Genomic DNA, 23,727 nt, shown 5'->3' with positions numbered 1-23,727 from the left:
TAAATTATGCATTTAATTATGCATAGAGTATCTCCTGATCAGAACTATCTTGTCTTTCTAGAGGACATCAGTATTAAAACTAAGAGCTATACATTATATCATATCCTTTCACTAATGTCTTCCTAATAAAAATTGGATGGTTTCCTCTCTCCTCCCCAAAACATTCATGGGTCACTATTACAAAGTTGTTTATTTTTTTACATTAAGCTTATCATTACATCATTGACTTTACTTCAGAGTAGAGATGAAAGACCAATTCAGAAGCACAGAAAATCATTGTTTTGTGTGTGTTTAGAAATCAAACATGGCAAGAGGTTAAAGTTGACTCCAAGCCACTATTTTTTCAGATTTTCCATAATGGTACTGAGAGAGCATATGTGAGTGTTAGAGATGGAAGCAACCCAAACCATGGGGACTCAAGGTGCCTCCACCCACCACAAGTGGTGTAGAATGCGGGCAGCTTATGCCTGATACAAGTGGGGGAGAAGCCCACAGAGGGAGACAGACCTCAGTAGCTCTGAGCAAGATGGAACCTGAGCAGTGGTGTAAGTGGCTAGCAGAGATGCAGCAGCAGCAAGCAACTCAGCAGCAACGGACCACCCAAGAGCAAGTTCATACGACTGCTGCTGAGGGAGTTGATGACCCAGCAGCAGGAGTTCCACAAGAAGATGACACAATGTATTGTGCCAACCCTGCACTCCTCAGGAGTCCCTGCTGGGCACAGTACTGCCATAGTGTGTCCCCCCACCAATACCCATGAAGCTAAACAAGATGGGGCCAGACAATGATGCTAGGGCCTTTTTAATTACCGTTGAGAAAGTAGACTGAGCTTTCTGGTGGCCCCCTGAGCAGTGGGCTTTGATTTTTGGCTCTATACTTGACAAGTCCAGCACAGGCGGCCTACCATAACCTGGATTTGGAGCAGACTAGGATTATAAACAAGTAAAATCCAGCTTTTTGGACTATTTGGACATTTCCAGGGAAACTGACTGTTTATCTTTTAGGTCCGAAACCCCTCCCAAGGGGGCTAGACCCTCGGTAGTAGCTCAGTGTTCGAAGAAATACTGTTGGAAACGGCTCCACCCAGAAGAAAGGTCTTGGGCTCAGGTTGCTAAATCAATTGTGACCAAATAATTTGTAAGGATATTGGCAGCAAAAGGCAGAGAGTGGGTATTGTACCATGACCTGGGACTTTGTCAGGTATAGTATGGTTAATGGAGAGTTTTCTAGAGACCAAAAGGGCCGCTAGAGACAGAATTCCTCAAGGCCTTGATGCCACCCAGGACAGGCTTGAGAAAAACCCGTGAAGGCAACCTCGAAGTGGTAACACCCACTCTGAGGGGTCCACCTTGGGGATGTCCTCCAGGATGATCAGGCCAGCCATTAGACCATGGGAAGACCAGCGGGGAACAAGAGGGTCAGGCTCGGACATGACACTGCCAGTGGGACCATCAGTCATCTCAAGCAGCTGAAGCAGGACCTGCAGAACAGAGGCTGGCCACTACTTCAGGGCCAAGTTTACCTCCAGCTAGAACGGTTACCTTCAGTGCCCCTGCGTGACTTGCTACTCTTCTGGACAGACAGGATACTAAAAGAAAGGAGTCTCTCTTAATGAATGTGAGTACAACCAGGGTTCTGGACTGCAGAAACCAGTGCACAAAAAATGGCACCCCTCAAATTGACAGTGCTGGTGATGATCCAAGGGAAAAGAGTTCCAAGACTCTGGGACTCCAGCTATAGGTGACGACGTCCCCCAGAAAGTCGATTTACCCACAGTGTATATATGGCAACATGAAAACATACCCCAGCCAACATTTATAGCTGACCCTGTGGACATGTTGTCAGGTGATAACTGTAGCCCTGGCCAAGAAATTGGCCTAACTTGTAATCATAGGCTGGGACTGGCCATTTTTTGGCAAGTTGTTACTGTACAGGTCTGCCCAATGAATGGGGTTCAGGGTCAGTTGTTGCAGCGTGACTCTCAAAGCCTGGTAAACCTCGGGGAAGTGGAAGACCCAAAGAAGGAACATCACGAGCAACATGATCGTCGACCCCCGCAGAGAAGGAAGAGGTTGTCAGCCTGGATGAGGAAGTGCTCCTACAGGGCAGGAATTTTGTTCAGGAACAAAAAAGCAATCCTACACATATAGCCAATTGTTCATGCATATAATCAACTGGCATTTATAAATGGGGAAGTAATGGCACATCAGAGGGTCAAGCAGTATCCATGCTTGATGCTCAAGAAAGAGCACCTCTACTGAGTTGAAAGAGATCCATGAATGGGGTAAGAAGGGCCAACCTGCTGGTGCCACGCAAGTATCACTGGACAGTATTGCAGTCTGAGCACATCCTCCCATGTGCTGGACACCTGGGAAGAGAGAAAACACTATCACGAGTACTAGCTCGATTTTACTGGTTGGGCGGCATCAGGAGGTGAGAGAATACTGCTCCTCCTGCCCGGAGTGCCAGCTGTTCAGCAGCCAGGGGGCTCCCTGTGCTCCCTTTGCCCTGGATTGAGACACCCTTTGAAAGAATTGGAATGGACATAGTTGGGCCCCTGGAAAGGACCACATTGGGGCACCAGTACATATTAGTAATTTTCAACTATGTGACAAGCTCCCCAGAGGCTGTTCCCCTTCACTCAGTGAAAGCTACAGTGATAGCCCTAGAGCTCCTGAACCTCTTCTGATGCATGGGATTTCCTTAGGGAAATCAGCTCAGCTCAAGGGACTAACTACACCTCCCAGCTGATGCGCTGGAGAAATTCCCTAGAGAAAAGGCTACTCAATTATGGAATTGGTGCTACCAATTAAACAGGCCATGGATTCCCTGAGGTATTACCTGCTGGGCAGCCCCTTCTCCTTGATCATGAATCATGTTCCTCTATGCTGGTTCCGTACCATGAAAGACTTGAACTGTGTATAATGCGATGGTACCTCGTACTGCAGCACTATAGCTTCAGGGAGCAACACTGGGTGGGAAAGGCCCATGCTAACGCTGATTTTTTTATTCATGGGACGTCGGAGATGGAGGCAGCCCTCCCCAGACCACCCTCCCAACTTGAGTGGCGGGCTATGTGAGGGGGTACACCCTCTCCCTATCAAGGAGGAAACTAACAAGCTCTTATGGGCTTGGCCAGCACTATCTAGACACACCTGCAAGGCTTCCTATGCCTGGTGGGGGAGGAAAAGGGAAAGCCTGTCACAGGAAGGGGCAGTTAATTGGGGAAGCTGCAGTGCCTCAGACAGCTGATTACAGAGATAGATCAGCGAAGAGGGAGACAGTCACTGACCCAGACACCCCTGAGACTGCCTGGACTAGGTACAGATCAGGTGTCACCAAAAGGGGTGGGGCATCTAAGGAAGGATTCTAACGCTGATCAGGATGATTAAAAGCCTATAGACAATCTGGGACCCAGGGGGGTGACAGAAAGACTGCCCAAGAGACTGAGCATCTATTTTTTCTTTTTCCTGTCTTTACTTTGTTCCTCCCTGCCCTCGGATAGGGGGAAAGGAACTCTTTTTTTGGACAAAATCTTGTATACCCCGAGCAGCGGAAGGACTCTGTCAGTTCCAGAAATGCAAGCAACCCAAACCATAGTCTCAAGGGGCTCCCAACCTCCTACAGGGAGGCGCATTTCTTAGCTCAGCTCCCTCAAGCATGTATAAACCCATCTTTGTCTGGCTGAGTTAATTTCACATCAGAAGAGTGCAATATAGTAGAAGAAACTGTTCACACCAAATGCAGTAGGTGGCACTCTTCCCTCTGAGTCAAATTTAAGTGAAGATACTTCCATAGCTAAGTTGACCTAACTGAGTAGTGTGGATCAGGCCCTAGTCTTTCTCTTATTAGAGGATAACAAAGAAAACCTTGGAATCACAAAGATGAATGCTTATCCTCTTCGCTGTTCCACCCTCTTTTGTCATTTCCTTCATCTATTATGGCCATATATTTACAGTGTAAGCTCCCCAGAGCAAGGGGCCTATCTTCTGTCTGAAGTGCCTAGTATGCTGTTGGTGCTATATAAATGCTAACAGATAATGGGCAAAATCTTGAATTCCTTCCTCAAGAACATAAGAACGGCCATACTGGGTCAGACCACAGGTCCATGAAGCCCAGTATCCTGTCCTCTGACAGTGGCTAGTGGCAGGTACCCCAAAGGGAATGAACAGACAGGTTATCATAAAGTGATCCATGCCCTGTCACCCATTCCCAGCTTCTGGCAAACAGAGGCTAAGGACACCCATTCCTGTCCATACTAGCTAATACCATTGATGGACCTATCTTCCATGAATCTATCTTGCTCCCTTTTGAACCCCGTTATAGTATTGGCCTTCAGAACACCCTCTGGCAAGGAGTTCCACAGGTTGACAGTGCATTGGGTGAAAAAATACTTTCTTGTGTTTGTTTTAAACCTGCTACCTATTAATTTCATTTGGTGGCCCCTTGTTCTTGTATTATGAGAAGGAGTAAATAACACTTCCTTATTTACTTTCTCTATACCACTCATGATTTTATAGACCTCTATCATATATTCCCCCTTAGTCGCCTCTTTTCCAAGCTGAAAGGTCCCAATCTTATTAATCTCTCCTCATATGGAAGCCGTTCTATACCCCTATTCATTTTTGTTGCCCTTTTCTGAACCTTTTCCAATTCCAATATATCTTTTTTGAGATGGGGCGACCACATCTGCATGCAGTATTCAAGGTGTGGGCGTACTATGGATTTATATAGAAGCAATATGATATTTTCTGTCTTATTATCTATCCCTTTCTTGATGATTCCCAACATTCTGTTTGCTTTTTTGACTGCCGCTGCACATTGAGTGGATGATTTCAGAGAAGAAGCCACAATGACTCCAAGATCGCTTTTTTGAGTGGTAACAGCTAATTTAGACCCCATCATTGTATATGTATAGTTAGGATTATGTTTTCCAATGTGCATTACTTTGCATTTATCAACATTAAATTTCATCTGCCATTTTGTTGCCCAGTCACCCAGTTTTGTGAGATCCTTTTGTAGCTCTTCACAGTCTGCTTTGAACTTAACTATCTTGAGTAGTTTTGTATCATCTGCAAATTTTACCACCTCACTGTTTACCCCTTTGTCCAGATCATTTATGAATATGTTAGATAGGACTGGGCCCAGTACAGATCCCTGGGGGACACCACTATTTACCTCTCTCCATTCTGAAAACTGAAAGCTCCATTCAAAAAGCTTCCATTGACTTCAGTAGAACTGTGTCTGAGTATGTACTGAGCAAAGACCTCAAGTTTTGGCCCAACAATAACAATAATAATAATTTAAGATGATGGTCTTGCATCTTGGAAGTCAATGGGAGTTTTGTCATTAAGTTGAGGTGAACAAGGCTAGGGCTTCATAAATAATAGGTTGCTGGGGTCTAATCCAACACTCATTGAAGTCAATGAGAGTCTTTCCATTGGCTTCAATGGGATCAGGCACAAATGAGTAGAACCTTCACATTCTGATTTGGACTCTGGTATCTGGTGTGCTGATAGGACAGTGTCTGGGGCCCAATAAGGGATAAAATATTAATAAAACCCTTGTTCAGTGTTACAACATTAAATAATTATGTGCAGTTCAGGTATTCAGGTTTAGCTGGCTTGTTTCCACTATAACAACCACCATTAGCCATTTTTAAATCTTTTATTCAAAACATAGAAAAAGAAGGAAAAGCAGTTACAACACTGAAACCAAATACAAGACAAACTCACACAAAAGGGGAGAGACAAGAATAGCAAAGAGAGAAAACGCAGCTTCTGTCTCTGGTGCTGACTTTCACATGTAACTTCCCTTCTAGACTAACACAGGTCCAGCACATGCCATCTTATCAGTCACTCAGACCTGGCAAACTTGTACCTCTGTCAGGCTGTCTGAGGCCGCTGCTTTTAGCTGCCTCTCTGGTCACAGGCTCACAGCAGTGTTTCAAAAGGTAGAGTTGTTTTGTCTGGCTAAGCCAGACTCTTATTAGACAGAACGTAGGATGAGAAAGATAGTCTAGCGAAGAAACAAGATAGAGAGGGCAAATAATATATGAGGGAGGTGGATGATGGCCGGAACCCAAATCTCAAAACTCACGGGGTGGTCAAGATTTAGATGAAAATGGTGGAGGTGGTAATTTCATCTGGCTAAGTCTGCTCTGGTAGCCTTTCAGGATCAGAATGATTACAACCCAATGGTATCAAGGTAGATTCTGAGGCCCCAGTGTAAGGCCTGAGGCCTTTTTCTGCAACCATAATAGGAGAGCAGTAGTCATGAGCCAAGAAGCAGAAAGTCACATCCTCACATTCCGTCTAAATTACATTAAAATAATGTAATATCAGGCTGTTAAGAAGGAGATCCTGTTCTAATAGTAGCCACCATCGCCAGATAAAAAAACAGATCTTAAGATGTTTAAAGAAAACTTTGTTTAATAGCATTCTGTCTGGCAAGGAATCATTTATCAACAGTTGTGATTGTGAAATCGCTATTGTTTTGCCTTGATAGTCCCTACTTCTCTATTGTTTATCTGCATGGTTTCTGTCTGGTTCTTTGTTTCTGTCTGTTACATAACTAATTTTGCAAGGTGTAAATCAACTAAAGTGGTGGGACATGGTTGGGTGAAGAATTGTTTCACAATATGTTAGGATTGGTCAAAGAATTATTATGTAATACTTCAGTAAAATGATTGGCTAAGGAATAGCTAAGCAGGACTCAAGTTTTACTATATAAACTGGGGTCCAAAAGGAAGTTCTTTGGAACCAACTCCGGGACATAGCCTCAACATCCTGCCAACTATATCGTGCAGAAGCTGGAGTCCCTGGATGACCTGATCTTGACAGGCCAGCAGGAAAAGCTCATCAGCTTTATTGGGAGTGGTGAGCACTGTATGCTTTGCATGTGCATTTTGTTTTGGTGATTGTTAATAAATAGAGGTTAAGGATATTACTGTGTGAGGCTCTTTCACTGGTAAAACACCCTGCAAACCCATAGAGTGTAAGGTTATGCCCTGAGCCCATGGAAGGGTAAGGGTGGGTGGGTGCCCTAGAGCAGAGGCGGGCAAACTTTTTGCCCTGAGGGCTGCATCGGGTTTTGTAAATTGTATGGAGGGCCGGTTAGGGGAAGGGGTCATGGCCCGGCCCCCACCTCCTATCTGCCCCCCCCTCCCCCCCCAGGACTCCTGCCCCATCCAACCCGCCCTGTTCCCTGATGGCCCCCTGGGACCCCTGCCCCATCCACACACCCCTGCTCCCTGACCCCTGCCGTCCCATCCAATGCCTCCTCTCATTCCTGACGGCCCCCCTGGGATCCCTGCCCCATCTAACCACCCCTTCTCCCTGTCCCCTGACTGCCCCCGGAACCCCTGCCCCTGACTGCCCCCTGGCATCCCATCCAACCCCCCCTCCTTCCTGACTGCCCCCCCCGGGATCCCTGCCCCCATTCAACCCCCTGTTCCCCCACCACCACCCCGACCCCTATCGACACCCCCGCCCCCTGACCACCCCCCTGAACTCCCCTGCCCTCTATTAACCCCCCCCCGCTCCCCACACCCTTACCGCGCTGCCTGGAGCACCGGTGGCTGGCAGCGCTACAGCCGTGCCACCCGGCTGGAGTTGGGCCATGCCGCTGCCGCCACCACGCAGCACAGAGACTGGGTCAGGCTGGGCTCTGCAGCTGCGCTGCCCCAGGAGCTCATAGCCCCGCCGCCCAGAGCATTGCACTGGCGGCGGAGCGAGTGAGCTGAGGCTGCGGGGGACGGGGAACACGAGGGGAGGGGCTGGGGCTAGCCTCCCGGGCCAGGAGCTCGGGAGCTGGGCAGGACGGTCCCGCAGGCCAGATGTGGCCCGCAGGCTGTAGTTTGACCACCTTTGCCCTAGAGTGTGGGGTTATGCCTTGAGCCCTAGGAGCAGGGTAAAGGTGGGTGATCCTACTGTGTGCGGGTAACCCCAGGAAATGATGGGAGAGGCAGCCACGATGGTAAAGTTCACTCCTACCAGTCCCCAAAATAAGCAGTGTCCAAGAAGGGGGAGCAACCTCATTTTGTTAAAATTAACCAATCAAAATGCATTTTGGTGATTTAAATGATAATAATTTTCTCCCATTTCTAGAATCTTTCAGTTTGTTGTTAAGCCAAACCAGGAGTTTAACAGGATCCTTGAAGACCCCTCAACAGAGTTCTTTTAATGTGAACAATCCAGTTTGTGCCTGTCTGTGTCCAACTTTTGCTGACTTTCATAACCACTTTTATGCAACCGTTGGAGTTGGACAACTCAGACTACAGGCATCTGAACAACAAGAAGGCTAAATTTTCATGTTGCTAAAACTGCTTTGCAATGAGAACATTTAAGAATCGAATTGTTGTTTTTACCAATGATAAAAGCTAGAACATATCCTACTGGAGCCAGGACCCAGGCCAGCCCTCGTGTAGGAAGGTACACGATCTCAGACGTTCCATTGATGTAGCCACCTCCAACCCAAGTTGCTGGAAAAAAAGAAAAGCAGGAGGAAATTGAGAAAAAGAAGAAAGCATATGGTTTTCCTTTATTTCAGAGCTACCATCATATTTTGTGCTAGAAGATAAGGCATATGAAGCAGAAGCAAAGATAGAACTTCAAGGACATAATGTTACAGAGCGAATTTTCAAAATGTGGGCCACTAAAGGTAGGCATCTAAATAAGTTGGCTGGTTTTCAGAGATGCTGAGTGCCTATCATTCAGTTCAGCAAAGCACTTAAGCACAAGTACTTAAATCCATCCCTATTCAGCAAGACACTTAGGAGCTACTAAGCTACTAGAAAAGTTCTTTGATAAATAATTCATGCTGGCCACTGATGTGATGTATGGTTCTGCAGTTGCTGCTCTTACTTAACCTGTATGGGACTAGGGGCGGCCCTAGACTAGCTGCCAGCAACTGGCGCCCTAGGCGAACCATGCAATCGATGCCCCCCACCCCCAAGGGCAGATCTAGGCTGAGGTTTTTGGTAAACTGGGAAACATTTTGCTGCTTTTTTCCTTTTAATGTTTTTTAAGCGTTTTTTTATTTTTTAAACAGAGGCTTAATTATTCAGTTTGTCCGTCCATCTGTCTGTCCAACCAATGTTTCTGAGCTCAGATAAAATAGAGACATGAAATTTTCAGAATAGATTTGTACACAACAGCTAGATTATATTTCAGTCCAATTTCAAATAAAAATGCATTAAAAATGTTAATTATAATTTTTATTATTACAAATCCAAAATCATCCATTATGCTATCCTGCTTTAACTGCCATTACCACCACATCCAATATAGAAAGAAATAAGAAAACTCTTCAATGAACTTTAACCTGTATTTACAAAACACTCCAAATAAAAAACACTCTATGCTCTTAAAATATGACTTTTCTTGCTTTAAGTTTTGAAAATTCAGTCACTAGTTCTTTTAGATCCAGTTTTCCGGCTATTTCATGCTCTATTGACATTGTGGAAAGTCGAACATGTCTCTCTTGCATCACTGTTGAACGAAGATATGTTTTTATCAATTTTAACTTTGAGAAGCTATGTTCCCCACTAGCTACGGAAACTGGCAAAGTTAAAAAAATGTGTAGAGCTATAAAAATGTTTGGAGAACTGTCTGAGTTTATTTTCACAAACAAACTTCAGTACTTCTTCAGGAGTGGAATGTTTCTTACGTCATCTTGAAAAAGTCTGAAGCTCACTACACAAATCTGTAGCATCAGTGTCTTTTGAATTTTCATGAGTCAATGCTGACTCCAGTTTTATACAAAATTCTCTTATCTGTTTTGCTGTTTTCTTTTGCAAGCTGTGGGTATCATATAGAAAGCCAAATACTGACTCTAGCTGCTGCATCTGTTGAAATTTTTTGTCAACCAAGTGAATAGCAGTATCAAGGACTGTGAAGTAGAAATTCACTTTGAACCTTTATTTTGGGTTCTGAATGGGTATGTCTCATCCTTCATACAAAAACTGCTGGTTTTTTTGCCGAATGCGAACTGGCTCTGGTTCAAATTCTGTCAGAAAGTCTATTTCTTCAACAAGCTCGAGAGAATCTACTAGTGTTCTTTTAAACTCTTCATCACTTCTGAATTCCTCCAGAAGATTTTTAGTTTGCTGCAGTTTTTGAATAGCAGACTGTATGTTCAAGTTCTTCTCACTAGTAAGCAGCTTCAGGAAGTTAATCTTGAAAAGGATATTATACCACAAAATAAGTGAAGTCACAAATTTGAACTTGGAAAGGCCATTTGCAAGAACTTCTGATCTGAACGTGCCGTACTGCCAGATGATCCAGTAAAGGTAGTATCATCAGAAATTTCAATTAGGGCATCATAAATGTTTCCAAGTTCATAGCAAAGAGGCTTCAAAGCATCAATGTGACTCTCCCATCTTGTCTGACTAAATGGTTTCACAGTTAGAGAATTCACACGGCGAGTCAGAATCTCCCAACGGCGTGTTGAGCCTGAGAAAAACACATAAACACGTTGCACCAGGTCAAAGGAACTGCTTGCCTCCAAACAGCATCTAGCAGCATCATTGACAACCAAATTAAAAGAATGTGCACTGCAAGGAACGAAAAAGGCCCTAGGATTGATTTCCATCATTCTCCTTTGCACACCATTGTCTTTACCCTTCATATTACTTCCATTATCATAGCCTTGGCCACGTAAGTTTTCAACAGATAATGACATTGTTTCAAGCACCTGTAGAATAGTTTCAGTCATAAATGCTCCAGTCGTCTCCTTCAGTGGTACAAAACCCAAAAAATGTTCCTTTATGAGCACTTCAACATTATCTTCATCCGCAGACTTTTCCATATCCAAAAAACAAATGATCATCGTCATTTGTTCAACATGACTCACATCTGGTGTACAGTCCAGTATTATTGAAAAGTATTTTGCAGAATGGGCAGCTTCTACAATTTTCTTTTTAATGGCATTTGCTAGGATTTGAATCAGTTCATTCTGCATATTTTTTCCTGAGTAATGAACCTGTGTTTCATGATCAGTTATTTTACGTAGATGCTCTTTCATGACTGGATCAAACAAAGCTAGGTATTCAACAAATTTTAAAAAAAGTTTCCATTACCTGGAGTGTATACTTTTTCATTTCTACTGTGGCTGCAGAATGCTACATTTTTCCCAGCAAGAACTCTCACGAAAGCAATCAGACTCTCTAATATTTGTTGCCAATATTCTTCTTTGTCCTTGATCACACGTAAATTTTCTTCATCGATAGTTTTTCCTTTTTTCAATCGTAATTCAAGTTCTTTCCAATTTTGAAAACATTCCAAATGTTCTGTACTTCTTTCATGTGAAGAGAGAATTGAAGATATGTTTTTCCAGTCCTTGGAACCATTTTCAGTAATTGATGTACCAATTGCTTGATTTCTAAACAATTTGCAGCAAAAGCAAAACACAGAGTCCTTCAACGCTGAATATTGTAACCAGTTTCGATGAATTTCTTCCCCATTAATGAGTTTCCTCTTGTAATGCTGAGCAGAGAATTTTCTTTTATTTCCATCCTTCGGGAAGGGAAATTCATGAACTTGTTCAGGTCCATGTTCCACAAGAATTTGCCGCACACTGTCATCACATCTGGGCCATGAAGCTGGGTCCCTATACTGTAACTTATTTGTAACTTCCTCATCCTTTCTTCCTGCTACTTCATATACTTCAATTTCTGCATGTGTCTCTGAAGGTGAATACATTTTCTCCACTTCCATATCAGTCTGATGCTGTGAGCTGCCTTCATCTAGAAGTAAGTTTCCATCATCTTGAGTTTCCAAACTCCTTTTTTGTGGATGTGAGCTACCCTCATCTCGAAGTAATATACCTTCATCTTGATGTTCCAAACTGCTTCCATGCGGATGTGAGCTAACCTTCTCTCCAAGTAAAATTGCTTCATCTGGATGCTGTGAACTACTTCCATCTTTATTTGGATTAAAGAGAAGATATTTCAGGAAGGATCCCTGCTGTTTTGCTTGGTCCTTTTCCTTCTCAGCCTTTCGTTTACGATACTCAGCTCCTGAGGGTTTTCTTTTTCCTCTTTCTGCCATGGGGCATTTGAATATTGTTATATAGTGTGCTCCCGACTGCAAGCATTATAGCGTTAAGGATGGCTGACACACCACATCTTTGGCGATTAAACCACATTGCAGCCATCCTAGGGTGACCAGACGTCCCGATTTTATTGGGACTGTCCTGATATTTCCTTGTTTGTCCCGCGTCCCGACCAATGTGCGGTCGGGACACTGGACAAACAAGGAAATGCTCGGAGCCTGGAAGTGCTCGCGCCCCCCCCCCGACTCCGCCCCCTCCTCCCCCCATTGGCTCCCTCCCCGAATCCCCGCCTCTTCCCCAGGCTCACCATTCCTCCTCCCTCCACAAGCTCTGGAGGGAGGTCCTGGAGACGCAGGGGAAGCGCGGGGCCAGGGTGAGTGAGAGTCCGGCCTGGCCCCGAGCAGGCAGGACTCAGTCGGGCAGTAGGGAGAGTAGGGGGGCGGCCCGCAGGGCCAGGCGGCGGCTGTTCTCCCCCCCTGGGCAGCGGGACTCGGGAGCAGCCGCTGCTGCAGCTCCCACTGCCGCGGGGGGAGGAAGCGGCCATGGCGCTCGGTGGCTGTGGCTCTGGCGCCCGGGCCCGAACCCCCCGAGCCCGGGCCTGTTGCGGGGACCCAGCAGCGCGCACGCTGCGCCCAGCCCCTGGCCAGTCACGTCTGGGCTGCTGCCCAGCTGGTGCTATCCCACGGCGGCCCCGGAGTGGGGGCAGCAGGCCCCAGCCCCCCCCCCATCCTGCTTGGGTCCCGCAGGGGAACGAACGGGGCTGGGCGCAGCGTGCGCGCTGCTGGGTCCCCGCAACAGGCCCGGGCTCGGGGGGTTCGGGCCCGGGCGCCAGAGCCGCAGCCACCAAGCGCCATGGCTGCTTCCTCCCCCCACGGCAGTGGGAGCTGCAGCAGCGGCTGCTCCCGAGTCCCGCTGCCCAGGGGGGGAGAACAGCCGCCGCCTGGTCCCGCGGGCCGCCCCCCTACTCTCCCTACTGCCCGACTGAGTCCTGCCTGCTCGGGGCCAGGCCGGACTCTCACTCACCCTGGCCCCGCGCTTCCCCTGCGTCTCCAGGGCCTCCCTCCAGAGCTTGTGGAGGAAGGGTGGTGTTGTTTTTTTTGCCCCGCCCCCCCGCCACGCCCCCCCCGCATCACGCCCCTCCCTCCCCCCCGCGTCCCGATATTTGACTTGGGTGATCTGGTCACCCTAAGCCATCCCAACACGTCTTTTCACTGCTTAAACGTTCAACGATTAGTAACATACACTCACTTACCTATTAAAACAGTTAGTTACAGCATTTACACGGAAACAAAATGACCTTTTTTGATGTTATAACCCGACACTGGTTGTTTGGAAAGTAATCCCCTTCCTCACGGTTACCCGCTTGGAGTGTGACGTCATCTTCGTTATTTTATTTGTATTTTTTTTCATCTTTTTTTTTTTTATTTTGATTTTTTTCCCTTGAATTTGGCGCCCCATTTAACTTGGCACCCTAGGTGACTGCCTAGTACACCTATATGGACAGGCTGCCCCTGTATGGGACCATTAGGAGGATTAGTGAGGAGAAAAGGATTGAGGTGCTTTCAGTATGTAAATGACAGTAAGCAGTATTTTTCCATCCTGTCCAACTCTGGTGGTGCAGGCAAGTGGCTTTTCTGGTGCCTGGTTGGCTTCAGTGGGAACTGTGGGAGCTCAGTGCCTCTGAAAATCAGGCTATTTCTTAGCTGTTGCAGTCTCTGCATTCTCCCAAGCAATGATTTTAACTTATCTTGTGCTTTTCCTTCTTTCTGATGGGTGCCATAGGTTTGATAATGATCCTTAGCTGCCTTGGTTTCCCTTCTCTCACCTGAGTTTGTCTTCACAGCACCTTTCAGCCATGCCTCAGTTTCCCTATCAGCACTGGGGTTTGCATCTGAGCCTTCTAGGTTCAAATCAGTTATATCACATCCCAGCAATAGATCAAAAGGCATATCCTGCAGTATAACCACTGTCAGGTTCCCTGAACCTTCTCAAGCTTTTACAGTGATTTGGGTGTCAGTTTAACTTTTGCAGAAGAGATTACAGGGCCTTCCCCATAAGTAAGGGTGACCATAGGCACCAACTCCGTGAGTGTTCCAGGACTGGAGGGGGTGGAACTGGGTGGGAAGAGGTGGGGTGGGGGTGGGGCCTTGGGGAAGGGGTGGAGTTGGGGTGGGGCCTGGGGCAGAGCTGGGGGTCAAGCACCCCCCAGCACTTTGGAAAGTCGGCGCCTGTGAGGGTGACAGATACTGAACCAGTCCTCGATGGCTGCCCAATTTAACTCAGAGCTCATCTCAAAAGCATTTAATAACACATCCATGTCAGCCCCCTCCTATAGTGAGGCTAGGCAGCAGTTTAGAAAGGATGCAGTCTGAGGACCCCGGTATCTGAGGTCTGCCCCCACCTCCAGCATAAGGGTGCAACTGGAGCATTTTCTCCGTTTCAGGTTCATGCTGATGCTCCTTTTCTCTCTGTACTCTCTCTTCTTGTGCATGCTGCCATTGCTACTCCCAGTTGGCAAGTTGCTTGGCCTCAAAGTGCAACTTGTCTCTTTGAAGCTGCAGCTTTAACTCCTCAACCTGCAGCCTTTGCAATGACAGTTGCTGATGGAGAGGTGAGCTTGGCTTAGATGGTGCCAACTTGCTGCTTCTGCCATCCTCTAAGAGGTTGTCTCCAAGATCTTCCAGTCCTGCGGGGCTGTTCTGGTCTCCTTCTCCCTCAGCCTCCAGTGCACCTCTTGAGTCCCCTCCCGGTCGTGGAATATCAGTCTCTCTGGTCCTCGGAGTACAGTAGGCAAACCAGCTGGTCTTTGTCTGCTCTTGAGAGTTTATCTTCTTCTCCCTGCATTACTGCACCAACTGACTTTTCCTGAGTTGCTCAGAACTCATCTTCCCTGTTTTTTCCTATTCTTTCCTGAAAAGACTACAAGGTATTTTTTTCTGTTGGCTTTTTTTCTACTACAATACTTCCTTTCCCTGTGTGATGTGATATGTACCCCACACTGGCAATGAAAGGGTTAATGTGTGCCTGCCAGGCCAATTATGCTCTCCGGTTGCACCTGAAGGGTGGGCGAGGGTTTAATGAATGATGAAGCCCAGCTGGGGAAGGAGCTGAGCAGTGGCTATAAAAAAGGGAAGTACCGCATGGAGGGGGCTGCAGGTCTGGTTGTCAACATTGTGTTTCAAAAATAAGGGGCTGTGTTCTTAGTTAGCACCCCTGCCCCACCCTCTCCTCCTGATATTATTGTTAACAATAAGCAGGACTCACCTACATTTGTCAGTGGTATTTCTTGCTGCTTTTTGCAGCACTCAGCAGCTCCTGATCTTGCTGAAGAGAGATGAAGAAATAAGGAACTGTGAGCAACCCTAGTTGCAGGGAGAACTTTGTAGTCACTCTCTGGGACTAGAGAGGTTGTGATTAGAAAGCCCCGGGGGAAGGATCCCAAGATCATCTCCTGAGAAGTCTTGTGGGAGGCCAGCAGAGACACAGAGCAGCAACTGGGGTGAAGCAAGTTCTGGTGAGGAGCCCTGATAATAGGGGAGGATCTGGACTTCCAGGGAGAGAGCCCTGAGACGTGTTCATCAGATGAGCAAAGAGAAATGAAACATGAAGCCTGAGGAGGGCAGAAATGGATTTACATTTAGTTCTGGATTTTGTTGTGGGATTCCAGGGGGAGGCCTGAGAGAAGGGTGAACTTAGAGAGGCTGTGGGAGAGGCCTGCTGACAGGCAAGCCTTCTTGAAGTCCAAAGAGGCAGCAGCAAGAAGTCTGGCAGCGTGAACCTTGACTTCCTGTCCTAGGGTCCCTGGACGGGAGACCAGTGTAGAGGGTGGGCCTGGGTTCCCCATCAGCCCCTGATAAGGTGATGTGAAGCCCCTGAGAAAGGGATAAGGATGACTAAGAGCCCTGAGAGAAGGGTGCATGGGCCACGGGGCCCAGAGTCAGGCCTGAAGACCTTTTGTAAGGACATTGGATGGTTGTTTATTGGACTTTATTACTCTGGATGGGTGGGACTGGCATGAGGGCCGACTTGTGAGAAGAGGCAGACAGCTGTAGGACCAGAGCGAGTGTTGGCGGGGAGCATTAGATAAGGAGAGAGCTGCTATGCCCAGCCGTGAGGGGGCACTCTAGTAGTGAGTACGCTCATCTAAACCCTGCTGTTCGCACTTAAAATTCACCTCTGTTGTGATCCCAAACCACTGTAAACCTTGTTTTGCCAGGCTGGGAACTAGCGATCAAAAGAGTTGGGGAGGGCAGGTGGCTGAGGATGTGTGAGGGGGGTGCAGGAGTCAGGGCTGGGTGTGTGTGAGGGGAATACAGGAGTCGGCTGGGGGTGCAGGGTCTAGGAGGGAGTTAGGGTGCAGGAGAGGGCTGGGGCAGGAGGTTGGAGTGTGGAGCGCTTACCTGGGGCAGCTTCCATTTGGTGCAAGGGGTGCAGGTGGGGATGTGGGTGTGTGTGTGTGCAGGAGCTCCCATTTGGTGCTCAGGGTGGGGAGGTGCAGGAGTCAGGGCATGGGGTGTGGGGGGGCTGGGGTCGTGGGGGTGCTCCCAGCCCCCTGCTCTGAGCGGCTCACGGCCTGGGGCTGGGGTGGGATATGTGCAGAGAGAGTGCGGGGGCCCCGCCTTTGCTCCACCCTGCCCCGATTCCACCTCCTTCCCCAAGGCCCCACCCCTGCCTCTTCTTCCCCTCCTCCCCCGAGCGCGCTGTGGCCCCGCTCCTCCCCCTGCTTCCCTCCCTCCCAGAGCGACCTGAATGCAGGGAAACAGCTGGGAGGGGGAGGGGTGGGAACGCAGCATGCTCAGGGGAGGAGGTGGGGGAGGGAGGAGTTTGGCTGCCAGTGGGGGTGGAGCCTGCAGCAGGAGCCCCTGGAGCTGGCAGGACCAAGTTTCTGCCCCCGCAGCCACCTGGCCCTGGGGCCAGGAGCGGCGCCAGGGTTTTTGCTGCCCTAGGCAGCAGCGCTCCTCCTCTGAGCATTCAGCGGCGGGGGTCCTTCCGCTCCGCGCCTTCGGGGCACTTCGGCGGTGGGTCCTGGAGCGAGTGAAGGACCCACCACCGAATTTCCACCGAAACCCGGAGCGGAAGGACCCCCCGCCGCCGAATTTCCACCGAGGGCGGCAAAATGCCGCCCCCCAAATCCTGCCACCCCCCAAATCCTGCCATCCTAAGCGACTGCCTAGGGTCGCCTAGTGGAAGTGCCGGCCCTGCCTGGGGCCCCCTGTCGTTGGGGGCCCCCGTGCCAGGGCACCCTGTGTTTTACTGTAAATCCACCTCTGCAGGCAATTGTCCTGCTTGCCCCTCTAATGTCAGCCTTGCACTTGCAACCGCCTTAAACCTATCCTGCAAACCCGCCCCCCTAGGGTTTGTGACCCCCCCCCCCCCAGTTAAGACACATTTCTCTAGATGAGTTGATGTACCCCCTGGAAGACCTCTGCATACGCCCAGGGGTACACACACCCCTGATTAAGAACCACTGTTCTAAGTAAATAATACTTTGCTTTGAGGAAGCTGCTTGATCTCTAATTACCACTGTCATTGCCTCGTAGGGTTGCCAACAGTCCCTTATTAGAAGGGACGTCTCTTATTTCTTCATCTCTGCACAACAAGATTGGGAGTTGCTGAGTGCTACAAAAAGCAGCAAGAAATACCCCTGGTGAATGTAGGTGGGTACTGCTTATTATTAATAATAATAATCATGAAGATAATAATGATAATAATATCGGGAGGTGGGTGGGGCAGGGGTGCTAAGAAAAGAGTCCCTTATTTTTGAAATACAATGTTGGTAACCTTAATTCGTCCCAGAGGGAATAGAACTGCAGGGTCTGAGCAGTCAGACCTGCTAAGGTGATCATGGCTGACACACCAGGAACTGCAGCCCAGCAACTGGTCTGAGAGTTTCCACACTAAGGCCATCACTTCTTTCTCAAGCCTAGAAGGAGGTGTGCTTGGAGAGACCAGGAGGTGTATTACGTGCAATTAGCCCAGTAACCATGTGTGACGGTATCTCCCATAAGGCTTTATGGAAATATGCTTAGAATGTGTTTTATGCTACCTATGCCATGTAACATATCTCAAAGGTTATGATCTACTGAATGTATTAATCCTATTTGTATGCACGTCTCATTTTTGTATTCGAAGTTATGAATGTTATGAATGTTGGCTGTGTACTGGCTTGATTTCTAAATAACCTTAGTAGAGCATTTGGTCAGTTCCCGGAGAAAGGAATGTTGAAATTAAGTACCTAATCAAGAAACACTTAAAGGACAATAGATCTTGGAATGCTCCAATCCACATAAGAAGTCTACTTGAGGATGTTCAAGGTAGCATGTAAACAATGGATACTACCTGTAAAAACTGTGAGTCATGCATGGTCATGTGACTTGCCCAGGTGACTCCTAAACTCCATCTTGGAGCTGGACTTTGCATAGGGGTGAGGAGGGGGTCTCCACCCACAAGAGAAAGTCTATTTAAACCCCTGGGAGACCCCTCCATTTTGTCTTCAGCTGGCTAAAGAGAGAGCATCTCCACCCCCCAGGATACTTGGAAGAAACTGGAACAAAGGGCAGTGACTGCAAGGGGTGTGAGTGATTGCTGGACCCAGGCTAAAAGGAGATTAGTCTGTAAAAGGGAGCATTCTGGAACTGGGGAGGATCTTATCTGTATTCAGTTTGATTAGACATAGATTTGCGCATTTTATTTTATTTTGCTTGGTGACTTACTTTGTTCTGTCTGTTACTACTTGGAACCACTTAAATCCTATTTTCTGTATTTAATAAAATCACTTTTTACTTATTAATTAACTCAGGGTATGTATTAATACCTGGGGGAGCAAACAACTGTGCATATCTTTCTATCAGTGTTATAGAGGGCGAACAATTTATGAGTTTACCCTGTATAAGCTTTATACAGGGTAAAATGGATTTATTTGGGTTTAGACCCCATTGGGAGTTGGGCATCTGAGTGTTAAAGACAGGGACACTTCTGTTAGCTGCTTTCAGGTAAACCTGCAGCTTTGGGGCAAGTAATTCAGACCCTGGGTCTTTGTTGGAGCAGAGGGGAGTGTCTGGCTCAGCAAGACAGGATGCTGGGGTCCCGAGCTGGTAGGGAAAACAGGGGGCAGAAGTAGTCTTGGCACATCAGGTGGCAGCTCCCAGGGGGTTTCTGTGATCCAACCCATCTGTGAACTATGGGGTTGGATCCCTATAGAGAGATATGTCTGTGATGGGTTGGATCACAGAAACCCCCTGGGAGCTGCCACCTGATGTGCCAATCATTTATTAAATAGCTGAAATTATCAGCAATGGCCATCATAGAAAGTTGTCTAAATTCTGCTATCAGACCACTTGCACAGCTGTCAGGGATCCCAGCCCCCCTGGCACACATCCTTGCCTTACCCCTCTTGGCAGCTACAGATGCAGCTCCACCTTCCCCCATTCTCCCAGCAGGAGACACCAGATAATCTGAATGTAGGCACAACATCAAATGCTTAAACATTATACACAAAAAACTTTGTGGTGAAACAGGTAAGGTTGCTACACAGCAACATAACTCTCACAACCCACAGAAGCAAGGATGTGAAAATTTAAGTACCCTAAGAGTACCTACCCACTGGCACAAACCTCACAATTACTATACCCCACATTTATACACACATTATACTTTCACTGGCACAAACCTCACAACTACCATACACACATTTATATACAATCATGTCTCTGATGTGGTTATGAGGCCAAATCTCATTTTAGGAAACCCTGTATCTAAAATTTTAATGGGTTCCTTCCTATCCCTAGTTCAGGTAACTCTTTTCAATCTGCCTCTGGGTGGTTCTACTGAACCTTCTGTTTACTTGCTCCAGGTAGGGTTGGATCAATTTGCTGAAGTTCTATTAACCAATCAGAGAGGTGGAAAAGACCCTGTTAAGTCATTTAAGGCTCAAATGTATGAATGACTGACACCTTCCATTGACTGCAATGGGCACTGAGGATGCTTGATATTTGCAGGAGGCACTTGGGGGAGATTTCCGAGGCGTTCACCGTTGGGCGCCTAACTCCCCTTTGTGCCTTTGTAAAACTCCCCCTCAGTGACTTGCAGGATCAGGCCATAGTCAATGTTCCTGCCATGCAGTGTTCCCTTCCGTTTATTTTCTAAGGCTTTGTCCGGTTTTGAACATCTGCAGGCGCCAGTGGGATCCGCTCCACTCCGCTTGGGAGGCTGTTCCACAGTCTCAATGGGAAGACATTCTGCCTGATATTCAGCCTTACTTGTCATTTCTCCTAGTGCAGAGGTTCTCAAACTGGGGGTCGGGACCTCTCGGAGGTCGCAAGGTTATTACATGGGGGGTTGTGAGCTGTCAGCCTCCACCCCAAACTCCGCTTTGCATCCAGCATTTATAATGGTGTTAAATATATAAAAAGTGTTTTTAATTTATAGGGGAGGGGGTTGCACTCAGAGGCTTGCTATTTGAAAGAGGTCACCAGTACAAAAGTTTGAGAACCACTGTCCTAGTGAATAGAGGGCTCAACTTATTTTATTACACTTATGTGTAAGAACTGAGTAGAATTTTCAACAGTTTGGGGTGGTGAAGCCTGTATGTGTTTCAGTTGCAGACAGACACTTGTATTTCATATAACAACACTCCTCATTTACATAGCAGCTTTCTTCTGAAGATCTCAAAACACTTCACAGAGGTAGCTAAGATACTGTCTGTTATGGAGTTGAGAACAGAAACCATGATACTTAGTCCCCTGACCCTAACCCCTAGATGGCACTGCCTCCAGGGTATAAGAGATAGAAAGGGGAGGATTTCTGACATGATCATAGAATCATAGACTATCAGGGTTGGAGGGGACCTCAGGAGGTCATCTAGTACAATCCCCCACTCAAAGCAGGACCAATCCCCAACTAAATCATCCCAGCCAGGGCTTTGTCAAGCCTGACCTTAAAAACCTCTAAGGAAGGAGATTTCACCACCTCCCTAGGTAACCCATTCCAGTGCTTCACCACCCTCCTAGTGAAAAAGTTTTTCCTAATATCCAATCTAAACCTCCCACACTGCAACTTGAGACCATTACTCCTTGTTCTATCGTCTGGTACCACTGAGAACAGTCTAGATCCATCCTCTTTGGAACTCCCTTTCAGGTAGTTGAAAGCAGCTATCAAATCCCCCCTCATTCTTCTCTTCTGCAGACTAAACAATCCCAGTTCCCTCAGCCTCTCCTCATAAGCCATGTGCTCCAGCCCCCTAATCATTTTTGTTGCCCTCCGCTGGACTCTTTCCAATTTTTCCACATCCTTCTTGTAATGTGGGGCCCAAAACTGCACACAGTACTCCAGATGAGGCCTCACCAATGCTGAATAGAGGGGAATGATCACATCCCTCGATCTGCTGGCAATCCTCCTACTTATACAGCCCAAAATGCCGTTAGCCTTCTTGGCAACAAGGGCACACTGTTGACTCATATCCAGCTTCTCGTCCACTGTAACCCCTAGGTCCTTTTCTGCAGAACTGCTGCCTAGCTACTCGGTCCCTAGTCCATAGCAGTGCATGGGATTCTTCCGTCCTAAGTGCAGGACTCTGCACTTGTCCTTGTTGAACCTCATCAGATTTCTTTTGGCCCAATCCTCTAATTTGTCTAGGTCCCTCTGTATCCTATCCCTACCCTCCAGCATATCTACCACTCCTCCCAGTTTAGTGTCATTTGCAAACTTGCTGAGGGTGCAATCCACGCCATCCTCCAGATCATTAATTAAGATATTGAACAAAACCGGCCCCAGGACTGACCCTTGGGGCACTCTGCTTGATACCGGCTGCCAACTAGACATGGAGCCATTGATCACCTGTTGATATCCTGTGCTACTGGAAAAAAAGAACAAACCAAGAGCGCCAATAAAATTAAAGTATCAGAGGGGTAGCCGTGTTAGTCTGAATCTGTAAAAAGCAACAGAGGGTCCTGTGGCACCTTTAAGACTAACAGAAGTATCTTGCATCTGAAGAAGTGAGGTTCTTACCCACGAAAGCTTATGCTCCCAATACTTCTGTTAGTCTTAAAGGTGCCACAGGACCCTCCGTTGCTTTTTAATAAAATTAAAGTAGGTACATAGAAGAACAATTCCTCTAGCCAAAAAATCTGAAACCAAATACATGTAGAGGACAGCTCCTTAGGTTAATTATATAAGGAGAATACACAACAGAATTTAAGAAACACTTACTGATCTAAATATAGATTATAAACTAGAACAGGAATTAATATTAAGAAACAAACTCACCAGTTGTGGTGAATAATCCCACAAAAATGTTCATGTTTCTGCCTCCCACCATGGCAACCTCACTTCGGTTTGCATTCTTCTCCTCCTTTTTGGTTTTCCAAGCAGCCCAAATCCCAGTTGCCAACATTATCGCATAGAACACAATCGTGGCTACCAGACCGGGGATGTTTAGAGCCATTTTCTGCAAAGGCTGTATTATAAAATAATTCTGATCACCAGGACTAACACGAAGCACCTCATAGAAGATTAAAAGTCTTATGATTGGAAAAGCATTAAGGGTTTTTGTTTTGTTTTTTATATACAAATGCCCTATTGTGGTGAATTAGCTCACTTTGAATTCCTGCTGAGTTGTAAGAACCCAGAGGAAGAAATAACAGTGGTCTCCCAAAGTGATAGGAATGATTACATGATCCAAAAGCTGACGTGCACTCAGCATGCCCCAGACTGGCACCAAGAGAAACATGCTCTTTCCCTTCAGACTCTCACTCTCTTTTCAGACTCCGCCCTCAGTGAAGAAATAGCCAGTCCTGCATCGGTAGATAGGTCAAGGAGAAGAGACATTTCTTGGCTCTAGGCTAAATCCTGCTGTTATTAAAGTCAGTGGGAGCTTTGCTAATGACTTAAATGACAGCAGAATCCAGGCCCACATCAGCTGGGAAATGACACAGACTATGAAATATGCACAAAATGAATACAAAATAAGACATCAAAGCATTTACAAATGATTATCTTGAATGTGGTACTTGAGTAAAGTACCAGACTGAGGCCTGATCCAAGGCACATAGACATCAATGGGAGTCTTTGCAATGATGTCAATGGGCTTTGCATCAAGTCTTCAGAACCTGGGAGACTCCAGTCCTCTGTCTCCAGAAGAGATATAGCAAGGCAAGGTTTCCCCAGACAGCACTGCCAATGTGCTTGTCCTGAGCAGAAGGGATCAGACTGTCCTTCCAAAGTCTGTCTTTTTAATTGTCACTGGGGATCGAATGTTTGTGGAAGGCAAAAAGTCAGTTTAAATCCACTTTGAAATCTGAACGGATATTCTCTGACAATTTGCCTACCCTATTTCCAGCTCTATTTGTGAAGAATCTAAGCATTTTTTTTTTTTTTTTTTTGTAATACTGCATTCAGAAAACTAGTTCAAGTTTGTGAACCGGTTTTCCCCACATGTAATTAAACATCATAATATAAAATAATAGATGATAGATGGTTTAAAGCTAAAGATAAGCCTTTGTCCTTAGGTATAGAACAGAAAACTTGGCTGGCACAAGTGACTGTCCTAGTCAGTAAGGGGGTGAGATTTTTCAAAAGCACCTAAATCACTTAGATGTATAAGTCCTACTGACTTTCAATAGGACTTGTGCTCCGAGGTCACTTAGGCTCCTAAATTGAACTGATGTTCACTTTCAG

At 46.9% G+C, this 23,727-nt stretch overlaps 1 protein-coding gene across 1 annotated transcript in view; it reads right to left on the bottom strand.

The window, feature by feature from the left end:
• Positions 1 to 22,495, bottom strand: part of LOC135895231 (high-affinity choline transporter 1-like) — a 42,136-nt gene extending 19,641 nt beyond the window's left edge. Inside the window, exons 1-2 of the mRNA XM_065423309.1 lie at positions 22,318 to 22,495; positions 8,369 to 8,482 (exon numbers count right to left, since the gene is read on the bottom strand). Coding sequence (XP_065279381.1) covers positions 8,369 to 8,482; positions 22,318 to 22,495 — 292 coding nt within the window. The remainder of the gene's footprint in view (positions 1 to 8,368; positions 8,483 to 22,317) is intronic.
• Between the last annotated feature and the right edge of the window lie 1,232 nt (positions 22,496 to 23,727).

Source organism: Emys orbicularis, chromosome 1, assembly GCF_028017835.1.
Source record: "Emys orbicularis isolate rEmyOrb1 chromosome 1, rEmyOrb1.hap1, whole genome shotgun sequence".
Lineage (NCBI taxonomy): Eukaryota > Metazoa > Chordata > Testudines > Emydidae > Emys > Emys orbicularis.
Note: the sequence above shows the minus strand (reverse complement) of the source record. Positions and strands in the feature narration are given on the sequence as shown.